The 13,516-nt window shown below is 35.6% G+C and overlaps 2 protein-coding genes across 2 annotated transcripts in view; one reads left to right on the top strand and one right to left on the bottom strand.

Annotated features, from left to right (window-relative positions):
- ALDH6A1 (aldehyde dehydrogenase 6 family member A1) overlaps positions 1–3,371 on the top strand; it is an 18,555-nt gene extending 15,184 nt beyond the window's left edge. The window contains exons 11-12 of the mRNA XM_006925438.2: positions 156–254; positions 2,335–3,371. Of these exons, the coding sequence (XP_006925500.1) occupies positions 156–254; positions 2,335–2,439 (204 nt within the window). The 3' untranslated portion in view covers positions 2,440–3,371. The remainder of the gene's footprint in view (positions 1–155; positions 255–2,334) is intronic.
- Positions 264–13,516, bottom strand: part of BBOF1 (basal body orientation factor 1) — a 29,981-nt gene continuing 16,728 nt past the window's right edge. Inside the window, exons 5-12 of the mRNA XM_006925623.2 lie at positions 13,402–13,482; positions 12,519–12,589; positions 11,940–12,084; positions 10,348–10,841; positions 8,308–8,409; positions 5,024–5,098; positions 4,750–4,864; positions 264–393 (exon numbers count right to left, since the gene is read on the bottom strand). Of these exons, the coding sequence (XP_006925685.2) occupies positions 382–393; positions 4,750–4,864; positions 5,024–5,098; positions 8,308–8,409; positions 10,348–10,841; positions 11,940–12,084; positions 12,519–12,589; positions 13,402–13,482 (1,095 nt within the window). The 3' untranslated portion in view covers positions 264–381. The remainder of the gene's footprint in view (positions 394–4,749; positions 4,865–5,023; positions 5,099–8,307; positions 8,410–10,347; positions 10,842–11,939; positions 12,085–12,518; positions 12,590–13,401; positions 13,483–13,516) is intronic.

Below are 13,516 nucleotides of genomic sequence, written 5' to 3'. Positions count from 1 at the left end.
TCTTCCACAGGAATAAAAGTGAAAGGGTGGAGATGGGGTAGAAGGTGGGTATTTAAAATCGGTCTCTTTGGTGCAAAACATTTGTGCTTCCAAATGGAGAGTTCCTTTGTTTGAGTCCCTTTCTTAGCATTTGACGTGGATTTGTTCTGCTTTAGGTGGGTGTGAATGTCCCTATCCCAGTGCCTTTACCAATGTTCTCATTCACCGGCTCTCGATCTTCCTTCAGGGGAGACACCAATTTCTATGGCAAACAGGTAACTTTAAGTTTTAAAAAATGTTTTTCCTCTAGGAAACTTTCTTGTACATATTCAGGAACAAGGATTCTGCAAGGAAGGGCCTGCAGCAGCTTTTGTGGAGTCATATGTTGTTGAGCAGTGCTTGTCAGTAGGTCTCCTAGAAAAGATGTAAAAGTTAACAAAATTTTGCCAAAGCTGCTTCTTGTTGAATAACTCAAGGCAACAAAGTTTTGGGGAAAGAGCAAGAGAAAGCACAAGCCTTTGTATAAGCCCTTTCCTCTGCCTCCCGCCTTTCATCTGACTAACTCTTAATCATCTGTCATGTCTTAGTGTCTTTCCTCCAGAAAATCCTCTCTGACCACCACCAGCCCCTTCCTCAGTGCTGGGTTGGGTATGCCCTCATGCTCTCACTGCACATACAGTTAATCATTTACAAAAAAAATTTATTGAGCACCTTTGTACCAAACAGTATTCTAGGCACTACAAATACAGTACTGAACAAGAAAAATAAAGCATACGTGAAACCAAATTGTCAGGTTCAAACCCCAGCTCAGCCAGTTATTAACTGTGTGACCTTGGAGGATACACTCTCTGTGCCTCAGGCTTCTTCATCTATAAAATGAGAGTAACACCAGTACTTATATTTCATAAAGTTATGAGGGTTAAATAGCACTATTACCATCTTTCAGCAGGTACACATGTTCTAAGGCAGGAATAGCATGACATGTTCAAACAGCAGAAGTGGCTGGAACACAGTGAGTGGATGAGTAACAGTGGTAAGAGATGAGGCTGGAGAGATAGGCAAGGGTGAGGCATGTAGGATTCTTTAAGCCATGTTAAGAAGCCCTCCGTCATCATGCTGTAATTATTTTTACCTATCTGCAGCCCCTGGCACAGAGCACGTGACCAAATGTGTTAAACTAATGGAAGTTCTTTGTAGTCCCGCAGAAATACGGCCATTTTGGAACCTTTAGTAATAAATTACACTTTTTCTATATCAGTCTCTCTTATAGGTTAAAAAATTAACAATGGGATTGCATAGCAGAATATAACAGTGTAGCCAGTTGGTTAAGAAAAAATTTTGGTTATCTGGAGGCTGATTGTACAGTTTGTGCATTAGTCACAGCTTTTGCAAAATTAACTAGTTTGATACTATTAAAAATTTCTTTTTAAGTTACTCTGGTAAGTGAGGCTTCTTGGAAGAAAAGACTGACTTCATACAGAGTTGAAGTGTTAAATCCTTAGGTAATTAAATTGCTATTTTGCATGGAAAAGAGACTTGAAAGTATCATTCTTACATAATAAAATGTAAACTTTAGTTGTATCTTATACTGAAAGTATGTAATAATCTCTAAAGTTGTTTTCAGTATATTAAGCATGGCCTAGATTTTGTCAAAAAATTCTAGAAGAGTCTTTTATCTAACTAGCATGTTTTTTCTTAATACCTTTCTAGCTTGCTAGTAATTAGGTAAATGTTAGATCTATACAGTCTATTCTCTTTTGCTCAAGCCCACTGTTACAACATAAATTATGTATATGTAAAGCCTCACGTATAATATATATTTCATTCCTTCATTCTTTTCTATTCTTCATGAGGAGAGAAAAACATTACTGAACAGCAGTTATTATGCTAAGATATTTGTATGCCATTTCATTTTCCCCTCACACATTGCTAAGAGGTGGGTACTATATCACAGATAATGCCCAAGGTTACACAGCAAGGAGTAGAGGCAAGATTTGAACCCTGTGTCAAGACCTCATAGCACATGATATTCAGCCCTAGCAACACAATGTCCTGCAAGTTTAACGGATTACATTGTTCAGTTTTTCCATTTAGATGCTAATGCTCTTGGCTAGTTTCAGCATAATGACAGCTAAGGTTTGACAGTTTACTATGTGCCAGGTATTATGCTAAATGTTTTAGAAAAACTTTGATGAACAATATGTTGGATTCTAGTTGCACCTATTCCTCAAGTAGGAGTATGAGTAGCATTTTGCAACACTCCCTTCAAAATTTGATTAAAAGAGGAATCATGAAACCCCCTAGAAATATATGCTAACTCCCTCTCCCTCTCTTTCTTTTGTTTGTTCTCTTTAGGGCATCCAATTCTATACTCAGCTAAAGACTATCACTTCTCAGTGGAAAGAAGAAGATGCTACTCTTTCCTCACCTACTGTAGCCATGCCTACCATGGGCCGTTAGAAACAAGTTTATTCCAGCTCAGTCCATCCTGAGTAAGCTCTCTTTATTTTGACTGACTTCATTTGCCAACTTTGCTCAGATCAGATCCCTGGGAATGGACTACCTTGTAACTAATACCTTTCTCAGGACAATTAGCCTCTGCAAAGTTGCTATAGGGAGACTCCTAGTGTAACTCTGAAACCAGATTTTCATTTACTCTTCATACATCTGTTTTTGAGGTAACTGTTGTTAACTGTGAAATGTTTATCTAGAATGATTCCTTAGGACTATTTTCTAAAAATTCTCCCCTTTTCTGATAACTTGAAGGAAGGGAAGATTATGTAAAAAAGATCTTTCATAATTGGAAGAGGACCTCTTGGATGAGAAAATGGGACAGGAATAATTCACCCTTTGGTTGATCCTCAAACACAGCCCTACATAAATGCCTGTGAGAGACACCCCTCTGCCAGGCTTTCCTAAGCCTCTCATTTATCACACACTACACAAAATAGAGTCCATTCTACTTATCCCACAGTGTGACAAATGCTTGTTTCTTTTTGCTGAATGCCAGTTTGTCCTAGTGAATTATGAACACTAAATTCTGCCATTGTCACTTTTCCTGCTTAAAATCACTTCTCAAGGATACCTCAGTATGCACTGGATAAATCGACTTTTTGTTGTGTGTGCCAAGTGTTAGATTTCAGGATTCGCTTCAGCAGTCATTAATTAATGCTTCAGTCATTAATTCAGGTGCCCATAGGTTTTTTTGTATTTTGGGTTTTTTTAGAAAACCATTTCAAAAGTTATTTTACACCCAGAAATCAAGGGGTGTTCCAGCCGTGAAAGTGGGCAAGACTCTTGCCTTAAGCAAATTGAACCTGATAGTCCTTGACAAAATTTTTATGTTGTTCTTTCCTCTTGCCTTCATTAAATAAAAGAACCCTTTATATAGAGTGATTGACTGGGCCTAAGAAATTTTAAAGCTTTTTATGACATAAAACAGTAAAAAAAAATACTTTGACAGATTCTTTTGCTACCATTAATTTAACTGTCTTTATGCTTCTTGTTTCTTTGATGTAGCTCAACTTTAAGTCAGAACAGAAATTGATGTGCTAAACAAAATAGCTTCTGTCTTTTTGCTCTGCATCCCAATTGAATCTTATCTTTCTGATACGGTTTTCACCCACTGAACTAGGAGAGGGCTTCAGGCTCTGATAGAGTAGTCTCTCGTCCTCAGCCAGATGACATAGGTCATTATTTTTCTATCTCCCTATTAGTCATATGGATAATGCTAACCTAATCATGGGGTTATTCAGTGAAAATGTGTACTCTTTAGATTTTAGGCTTATTATTACCATGAACTAGATAGAATCTCAAAATCTTCAATCACTTAAGATGACTGGTATTTAGTAAAATACATCTATGACCCTACTGGGTCTTTTTTTTTCTTTTCCTTTTTTAGATTTACCTTCCTAAAGAGATGAGGCAATAGAAATTTATAGAATGCTCCTTGTTTTATCTCTTATCACATCTGGCCAGTGGTAGTGATATTTAATTCAATCCAACAACTACAGGCTAGGTTGGATAAAAGGTCATATTGCCTAAGTTCCAAATGGAATTAAATATAATCACAGAGACTTCTAAATTTTCCTTACATTTAAGGGAAATCACTTTTTAAAAAATACTAACTAATGAGAATTGTGTTGTCCTTATTGGAATCAATTTCATTGGCTAGCTTCTCTACTCAAAAGCTTCTTGTTTCTGAGATGGAAAAAAATCTATAGTTATGTTTATGCTAGTAGCAGCTAAAAAATTCAGTATTTTATTTTCTTTTTGCTCTGATGTGACCTCATTTGAAATTTCTCTGATTTTATATTGTACTGAATATAAATAACAAATTTTTAATAAAAAGCTCTTAAAAAGAAAATCTAGCTTTCTTTTTTTAATGGTGCCATACTTCCTTGTAATCTTCTTGTCCCCAAGCTTCTAGTGACTCAGACTTCCAACCTCTGTCCAAAGCCAAGAGTTACATGGTCATCATGTTTATTCTTACATAAAAGATAGTACATATTTTGGCTAGGCTGTATATTGCCAAAGGCAGTTTATAGGTTGTCCACACTAAAAGAGGCACAAATATGCATTAAGTATATGCCTTTTTCAGTGTGGATATTGTGATACAGATGTCCATGATTTCAACTAAAGGTATTACTCATTTCACTGACCCCTGAGAACTCCTGGCTAGTAAAGCTGAAGGACTGTGACTTAGCAAGAAGCTGCATGGAGAAAGGTAACAGTTAAGTGTATTGTTTGGTTAGATTACAGACTCTTTACCATGTCAGACTCTTGTGATCCTTTCTGAATTTTGGATATTATCAGTTCACCAGAAGAGTCTGTGATTGGTACTTGCTGTGTGATAAAGGTTTGATCTTGAAGCTTACTTTCATCCCTGCAATAATGACAAAATAACAGACCTGTCAATAACCAGACACACATGAAACCTGATTCAGAACAACAGACTTCTCACTCAGTTTTAGCACGTATATGATGTCCACAAGAACCACTATGATCAGGCACACGCTCATGCCTTCGTCAAGAGAGACCTTACCCAAATTCCTTTGTTTCTCCATTGTCCAACACAACATAATCTGGAACTGGAGGCCTAGAACTGTGGCTGTATTTCCTGTGGTGGGAAAAAGTTAAAGTGAGGCAGTGTCTCCTTGTGCCAGGTATTTCAACTACACTTTAAAAGTGCTTAAATAAATGAATGCTTCAGTTAAATGGGCTTTTCATTTTTAAAAATGAGCTTTTACACACACAGAGACAGTATAATGTTAGGCAAGTTAATATAAATTTATATTCTCTTGAAGTTGAGACATGTTGAACTTAAGAAATGAAAATATTTATTGAGATGATCATGATGATTATACATAACAGCTATTAATGGTGATGGGCAAGTTTGAACCAGAGTACTGACCAAAATAGCCAGGAAAATTCCCTTCCCATGAAAAGAACCACAAAACACAAAAAGGTTAACTAATGGAGACAGACACAGTATGAAAATTTCTCCTTATATACTGCAAAGTCTGGTTTAAGGACAGGAAATAAACATATTACTAATTCAATGTTCTAATTTGAAAGCAAGCTTAACAGTTATAAAAAGTATAGTAGGTTGATTTGCCAGCAGATAAAAGACACACATCTCACTCCTAAAATCTATCAACTAGGTACACATGAAAGCAGTATAAACTCATTTAAAATCTATCAATATTAAATAGTCTGATGATGCACTTTAGCTACTACAGGTGCCAGAGTTGCTGATGCACTGAAGAGTACAGTTTATTGGTTATACTCCTTTGACTTAGTTCCATCACACACACACAATATTGTACTATTGGAGTCACAATCATACACAATCATTGTGAACTCCTACCAACTTCCTAATTTTTTGCCTTGGTAGACCTCTTATCATTTAATTCCTCTCCATTCTGAGCTTTCTCATTTAATCCTATCTTTATCTCAGTATTTCACCATTCTAGTCCTATCTTCTTTTTCTTCATCCAACCCTGGCATGAAATTCTGACAGGCTTAGACATGGTTCCATTGTGGCCAGGTTCAAGTTCATTGTTTTGGTGTGAAAGATTTCACTCAAGTTCCTTTGTTCCTCCAGTGCTGAAAACAACACGGTATGGCACTTGAGGCCTGGAACTCGGGGGTACAGAAAAGTCAACTCAAAATGAGACATTAAATTCATTACTTACAACGTAGATCCTACCACCACTTCTTTGGAGGGCTACCAGAGACACAGAAGCTATTTCAAAGTCTTTAATCTTCCATTTAGCCTATACTTCTTTAAACTACTCTTTTGGTTGTACTCTTCTTTGTTTTCCTGTTTATTAATTGTGCTTATTCCTAAAGGTTCTAGCTTCGGCCCTTTACTTTTCTACCTTTATCCACTCTCCTGAACTCAACTACCAGTTTTCACTAAATATGCTCAAGTCTTTCTCCCCAAACTAACATCTGTACTCCAATCACTATTTACAATGCCTTAAGTGTTTTTCATGGCAGCAACATATTGTCACCTCCAATTTGACGCTGAAAATACTTTCTATTTCTTCTACCTAGAATTTTTTTCCTCCTTTTTTGTTCCTATTTACCTTTTAGAGGTCAGCTCAAGCTTCTACTTCCTCAGAAATGTTCCTGACCTCCTCAATTAGTTCAGATTCTCCTAATCTAGGCTCTTATACTACTCCTTTGAGCTTATATCAGTTATACTTTTGTATTTATTTGTGTGATTTGAATGTTTTTCTTCCCATGTAGACCACAAACACCCTGAGATTAGGTATGATGTCTTTATTTGCTCAACACTATATCCTTAATAATAGCAGCTATTCAGTATGTATACGTTAAATGAGTTGGTAGATGGATTAAATAAAATTTAAACATTTCCCTCACACTGGCTTTCCAGATTTTTCATTTGCCTTTCACATCACCATTCTTTCATTTCTTAATCCAAAAAACTTAAACATTTACACTTTGTTTTCTTTATTCATTTTAGTCCTTTATCACCACATCCTGTTTTTCCTTCCTGAGTGTCTTTCAGTTTCTCCCCGTTTTTCCTGACTGCTCCCACTCTTGCCTAAACCCCTCATTACCACATATCCAGAGTAGTACGGTAGCTTCTGTTGGTCCCCACCTCTATTTTTGTCCTCCAATCCATCATACTTGTCACTATTAGATTCAGGTTAGCTCTGAGAACAATGACCTGTGAGCCCTTCCAGTGAGAGTATGAGAGTGTGGCTTATTGCTCTTTGTAGTCTTTCAAGGCAGAAAAGAAAAGTGTTACACTGCTTTAGAATCTACAATAGCATAAGTTCAGGCTTTTCTGCATGGTTTTTAAGCCTCAACATAATTTAATTATAGATTAAACCTTATTTCTAATTACTAATTACTCTTACATTACCAAATTTCCTCAAGCTAGGAAGTTTTCCCTCAGTGTTCCCTAAATACCCAATACCCATTCCTTCCTCTGGGTTTTTGCTTAAGCTGCCTACTAAGCCCCTTGCCTGATGTGTCCCTACCCCCACTCTCTATTATCCCACTATCTTACAAGGCACGCCACAGAGTCATACGCTTTCAGTCTGAGTGAAGTCTTCCCTGACTACTCTAGCCCACTGACATATTATTTGAACTCAGTTATATTTTATTGTGCCACTTTATTTTTTTCCTTGTTATGTTTGGTTTTGCTTGGGCAACCAGATTCTAAGCTTTGAGATTAAGGGCAATGTCTCTCAATTCTTTGGAATCCCCATAGTACCTAACACAGTGCTAAGCATGTAATAAGCAATCAATAAGTGGGTGATTTCTTTTACTACTTTATAGTTCATTACTAGGATTATAGTTACTGACAAAACATAGTGGAGGGAATGAAAACTAATTAAAAAGAATTATTTGGAATATCTGTGGATTTTTGTTTTAATTTCTAAGTCTTTTTCTTGGAATTAGAGATTCTCTGAATTAATAATCAGCTTTAAAATAATCATTTACTTATCTTCGCAAACCAATAAAATCTTAACAATTGTTATGTTTCTCTTCAGTTACCACTCATTCAGCTGAGCAGTGTTGTACCTTCTTAGCAAGCATTACTTTAAACATCTAAGATTAATATCTTTTCTCACCTCCCCCTTTAATTCTAATTCATCTTTCATTTTTGTGCTCATTCATTCATCTCCCATTCTTTACCTCTGAGAGTTGCAGTATCTAAGCAATATGACTCATATTTTCTGGTCTCTTCCTATCCCTTTAATTCTAAGTGAAAATTAATTCATTGTTCCTATATAGTTTCTAGGGTTGATAACAACTTGGTGTTCCACCACAGAAATAGGGAGTTACCTAGGAACAAAACCGTTCATTTTTGCAAAGAGCAATCGCAAGACTTTCTCCTTCTGCTCCCAGGTCAAATCTCCAATATCCACATTTCCTTGAATATCTGTCCTAACAAATTAAAAAAAAAAAAAGTGAAAGGAAAATTATGGTCAATGTAAGCATCTGTCCTTTTTAAAAAATATAAAATATGTAAACAGGAGAAGAAAAAATTTCCAAACCATAACTGAATGTTATGAGGTTTCCAAATGTAATGACTACAAAGCAAACTATCCATTACATTATAAAGTGGAAAAGAATATCAGTACGCTAGCCAAATCGAAATGTTATATATCATTAAAATAAAAATAAGAAAAATATTTTTTCTTATGCTCAAACATCAAGCAAATAAACAGAAAGTTGTAATATGACATAATATACCCAGATACAAAGACAAAAAGAAATAAGAAACAAAACAGTTGTGTAGTGATATTATTGATAAATTCCCTTTAACATTTCTTTTTGTATTAGATAATTTTGCTATGAAGATAGAGTAACAAAGATAAATTTAGAAAATAACATGTAACTCATCTAGTCTATTTTCTTATTTCCTAATTAGGCTGCAGCTAAGCTTTCTAGGCAGGTCTTTACCTATACTATATAACTATCTCAGAAGATTCAGTCCACTTGCAATTTTAAAAAGCTGGCTGGCATGTAGATAGAGTATTGATGTTGAAACTTTGGCATATAGGGCACTTGGGATAATTTTCTTTAAGTTTAGGTTTTGCCTTAGGATCACCACATCCTTCAACTGTCCTTCTCCAATCTGCCTTTTAAGCAGATGATGTAATATTTTAACCACCATTCATGCTTTGCTGGTACAAGCAATAGGAAACTGAGGTTAAGGTGACAAATTGCTCAGTAGCAAAAATGTCACACAGAAGGCAGAATAGAAAAATTCCAGTTTCTGCGATAACAATGTGGAGAATCATTTCATGTACCTTCCTCTGAAAACCTATATACCACTTAATATGCAGTAGACAAAAAAAAAAAGTAAAAGAAACTGCCTATGTTTGATAGGGACTCAAAACTTGCTTGACTTGTTAAATAAAAGGAAATTACAGTGAATCTTTAGGTAATAGAAGTGTTATTACAGATTTCTGACTAAGGCAAGAAGGTAAAAAATTATACATAATATGGGCATTTTTGAAGAAGAGTCTTATCTTTCCAAACCCACTAACCATGTCCGACCTTCCTAGCAGCTACATAATTTAAAAGAACCTACAAATTAGTCCATTAAAAAATAATTTAAAGCAGAAAACACATTTAGAATTACTCTTAATAAAATGTTAAGTATATAGTAGTACGGAATCCTTTTAAGTTTCTTGAGTTAAAAGAATCTAATTGAATGGGGATATAAAGCATAATTTTAAGAATAATCTTTAAAATGGATCATAACTCAATCCATGATTAATAGGGGGAAGAGTGCCCTAACAGATAAAAGTGCTAACAGGAAGCGACTAATCATTTATAGAAGCTACAACTGTCTCAAGAATTTTGCTACCTTTATCATAGTGGCATTAGCTCTCCAGAGTGTATTTTGGAAACCTGTGAAGATTGTGATGGGGAGTACTATTGGGAGAGTTCTGTACAACAAAGAATTGCTATATTAATTTTTTAAATTATATGTTTAGTTAGATATTATTACCTATGAATTTTATCTCAGTAAAGAGAACTTAAAAAATATTTATGAAAGTATGTTTATCAAAAATGTTTAACCTCAATCTAATCAAACCTTTATAATCAGTTTACAGGACGTAAAATAAAGGAACATGTTAAAAGATACTACAATGACATTCTAAAGAACAAATAAGAAGATCTATTAGGTCCTACAAACTATGCTAAGCATATGGGTTACAGAGATAAGTAAGTCAGTTCCTGTCCTCAAGTAACTTTCTGAGTAATCTAGTCAATACTTAGATATTATCAAACTGAACTTTTCAGGGTTATTTCTCTAAAGGGCACAAAAATAGCAGCACAAAAGATAAAATATCAAAGCATGGTTAGTACCATTTTTCAGCCTCCATAAGATCCTGATCCACACTATTGGTGCTGTGCTCTCTGCCATCAAATGTTCGAATTTTGGGATATTCTGTTCTTCTTGCACATGCCTCCCGCATTTTAAAATTGAAAGCAGCTTGTGCTACTTGCTTATAATGCTTCCTGCTCAATAAGATCTGTTGCTTCACTTGGTGTAGAGCATCTAAAAAGAACCTTTCCACTTCTGTCCTCTCATCCAGTATATTCTTGGCAAGCTTCTTCACTCGATTCATTTCCCTGTCCTTCATCTGAAGAAGGTACTGTAGGTTGTAAATTTCAAACTGACCCTCTTGGTTATGTACCATTGCCTGCTGCTGTAGTTTTAAAACTTCCGTTTCAAACTCTCTGGTCATACAACTCAGGGCAGTCTCCAAGCTTATGACCTTCTTCTGAAGAATTTGGATTTGTGATCTTTGCTGGGTAAGTTGCATAATCTTTTCCTTAACCAATAAATCATTGATCTCCTAAAAATAGAAAGATAAGAGAGGTGAGAGATTTTTTTTTTAATTAATCTGAAAACTTAAAAGTTCCTCACCAATTTCCACTACTTCATGAGATTTGAGTTTGAAGTCCAGTGAGATGGTGATACTTTGCTATTCTGATTATAGAGAGTGAAAAACATCGTAGGGTCCTTGCCTGGACCTTGTCTGAAGATCACTGATTTTGCTAATTAAGAAACGTTCCTTCCTCTAAAATTCTGAAAGTTTAAATATTTTATATTATCAAGAGGGTAGTTCTAAAATCAATAAGACTATACGATAAAATATTAATTTAACAACTATGTACTGAAAACTCTGGCAATCTGCTATTTACCTATCCCAAAGTCCATTTTTCCCTTTTCTCCTTAGTAATAAAACCCCAACTTTACTCAGGAAGTCAGCAAGACCAGTTGAAAGTTCCCAGTCTCCCTTGTGGTTCAGCATGGCCACCTCAGTTCTAGTCAATGAGATGTTAAGTGGAAATGTGTGTAGAACTTCTAGGAAGAGCACTAAAGGGAAGGGTATACATTTTCCCTCTTGTCTTTCTTCCTTCCTGCTGTTTGAGTAATGGTTAGAGCTCCAGTAGCTGACATGGGCCATGAGGTGACTTTAAGGATGTAAACTGCATGTTGTAGAGCAGAGTTTAGGAACTGGAGTTTCTGTTATCTTTGTGGCACTACCATTCCAGCTCTGGATTGCTTACCTCCAGACTTCCTTTAGGTGAGAGAATAAGCTTTTATTTGGTGATGCCATTGTTGTCAGGGCTGTAACTCATAGCTGAACCTATTCCCAAGTGATTCAGGGACCAACTCCAAGCAAAGCAAATCAAATATTCTCAGGTAGTAGATGATAGGAGTTATATATATTTTTCTCTGATGTATTCTTTATAAAGCCAAGTCTAATGCTTCTTAGTCATTAAGTAATTAATTGTTTCAGATAAGAAAGGTACATCAACCAGACAGAAGAAAAATGGTCTCATTGTCCCTATTTATCATTATTTTACTCAATGCTTTGTATTTACCAACCCAATCCTTCAAAAAAAAAAAAAAAGATAGAAAACAAAGTCTAAATGAGAGTGGGAACCTTTTGATGTAAAAGGAAAGTCTGAGTCTCTTGCAACTTCTCAGAATTTTTTTGTAGAGCATCAGCTTCCTGCAGGTGGTATGCCAGAGCTTTCTGGAGATAAACATTTTCTTTAAAAACAGCTCTTCCAGCATTGTTCAGTTGCCTGAAATAAACAGATATAAGATCTCAAAACAGAGGCCTAAGTTTTAGATATTACCAAACTAAACAATGATTGCTTTAACATTAATAATAAAGACAATCCTGCAAGGTTGCTGTTATTAACCCCATTTTTAGATAAAGAAATTTAATTTTAAAAAACGTTAAGGAATCTTCCTACACTCAGTTGATACATATGTTGAGAACCAGTCTAACTTCAAAGCCTAGGTTCTTAGCCTCACATGCTACTACAGAAAAGGCAGAGGGGTGAGGAGCGGGGACACAAAGTTCTCTTTCTAGAAACAGTGAGGGAAAGTAAGCCAGATAATTTGAAGAATGCAAACCTGGACAGAAGTGGAAAGACAAAAAGATAAGTACAAAAGAGACCCGCAAAGAGGTAAGAGAGGCTATCAGAAAGGAAAAAAGGCAGCAGTCTCTTACACAACAGCTTCATGGTGGGCTCTCTCTGCCAGCATTATTATCTTTTTTTCAGCCTCTTGTTCTAGTCGGTGCTAAAAAAGAAAATAGGCTGTTTTAATACAGTTATATTTCTAACAACAAAATTTACATATCAAAAAGTTAAGTATTTATTTTATAATATCAAATAAAACGCTTCTATCCACATGACCTGATGTGAAATACTCCAAGTATCAATGGAGGAGCCAGCAAAGAGGGTAGCGTGAACACAGGAACCCTAGGGTACCTCCCAATTTCCACATTAAAAAAGCGACATGACAGAGAAATAGGGAAAACAATTCCACATCAGTATAGGAAAGCAGAACTGGGAAAAATTTTTGCTAAATATAATGAAGAGAGTCATAACTTATTCATTCAACAAATTTGTATCAAGTGCTTTTGTGTAGCCGATTTTTCAGATACTAGAGATTCTGTGGTGAACAAAACAGATAAGGTCCCTGTTCTCATGGAGACTATATTCTAGGATGGGATCCAAACAATAATAATTAACATGTACTTCATGCGTACCACAGTGACTTCTTCAATCCCGACTCCCCTATATAATGGGGTACATGCAGCTTTAGTTCTACCAGGGCAACACCACGCTGAGAGGGATGTGTCCTAAAGCCTTGGTAAGATGACAATCTCTCTTAAGGATTTCAAGAATCTCTTAACTGGAAGTAGGGAAGAGACTAGACATTGAGATATCTAGAATAGATTTATTTTCCCTGTTTTTTATTCTACTATGATTTGATAACAATCTTCTAAGATACCAAATGGAAGGTTGACATATCTCAGAATGTATATAAATACAATTATGTTGTTCTAGTAATCAAAAAATTTCTTAATTAACCCTAATATATCATACCTTTTCTTCAAAAAACCTGTTTTCCAATCTTCTAAGAGTCTCCTGATGTTTCCGCTCTGTGCTCCTTAAATTCTCCTTCAGCTAAAATTAAAAAAAGAAAAAAAACCCCAACTAG

Source organism: Pteropus alecto, unplaced genomic scaffold, assembly GCF_000325575.1.
Source record: "Pteropus alecto unplaced genomic scaffold, ASM32557v1 scaffold8, whole genome shotgun sequence".
In the NCBI taxonomy this organism is placed as follows: Eukaryota; Metazoa; Chordata; class Mammalia; order Chiroptera; family Pteropodidae; genus Pteropus; species Pteropus alecto.
The sequence above is the reverse complement of the archived record's forward strand: the minus strand, read 5'-3'. Positions and strand labels throughout refer to the sequence as shown.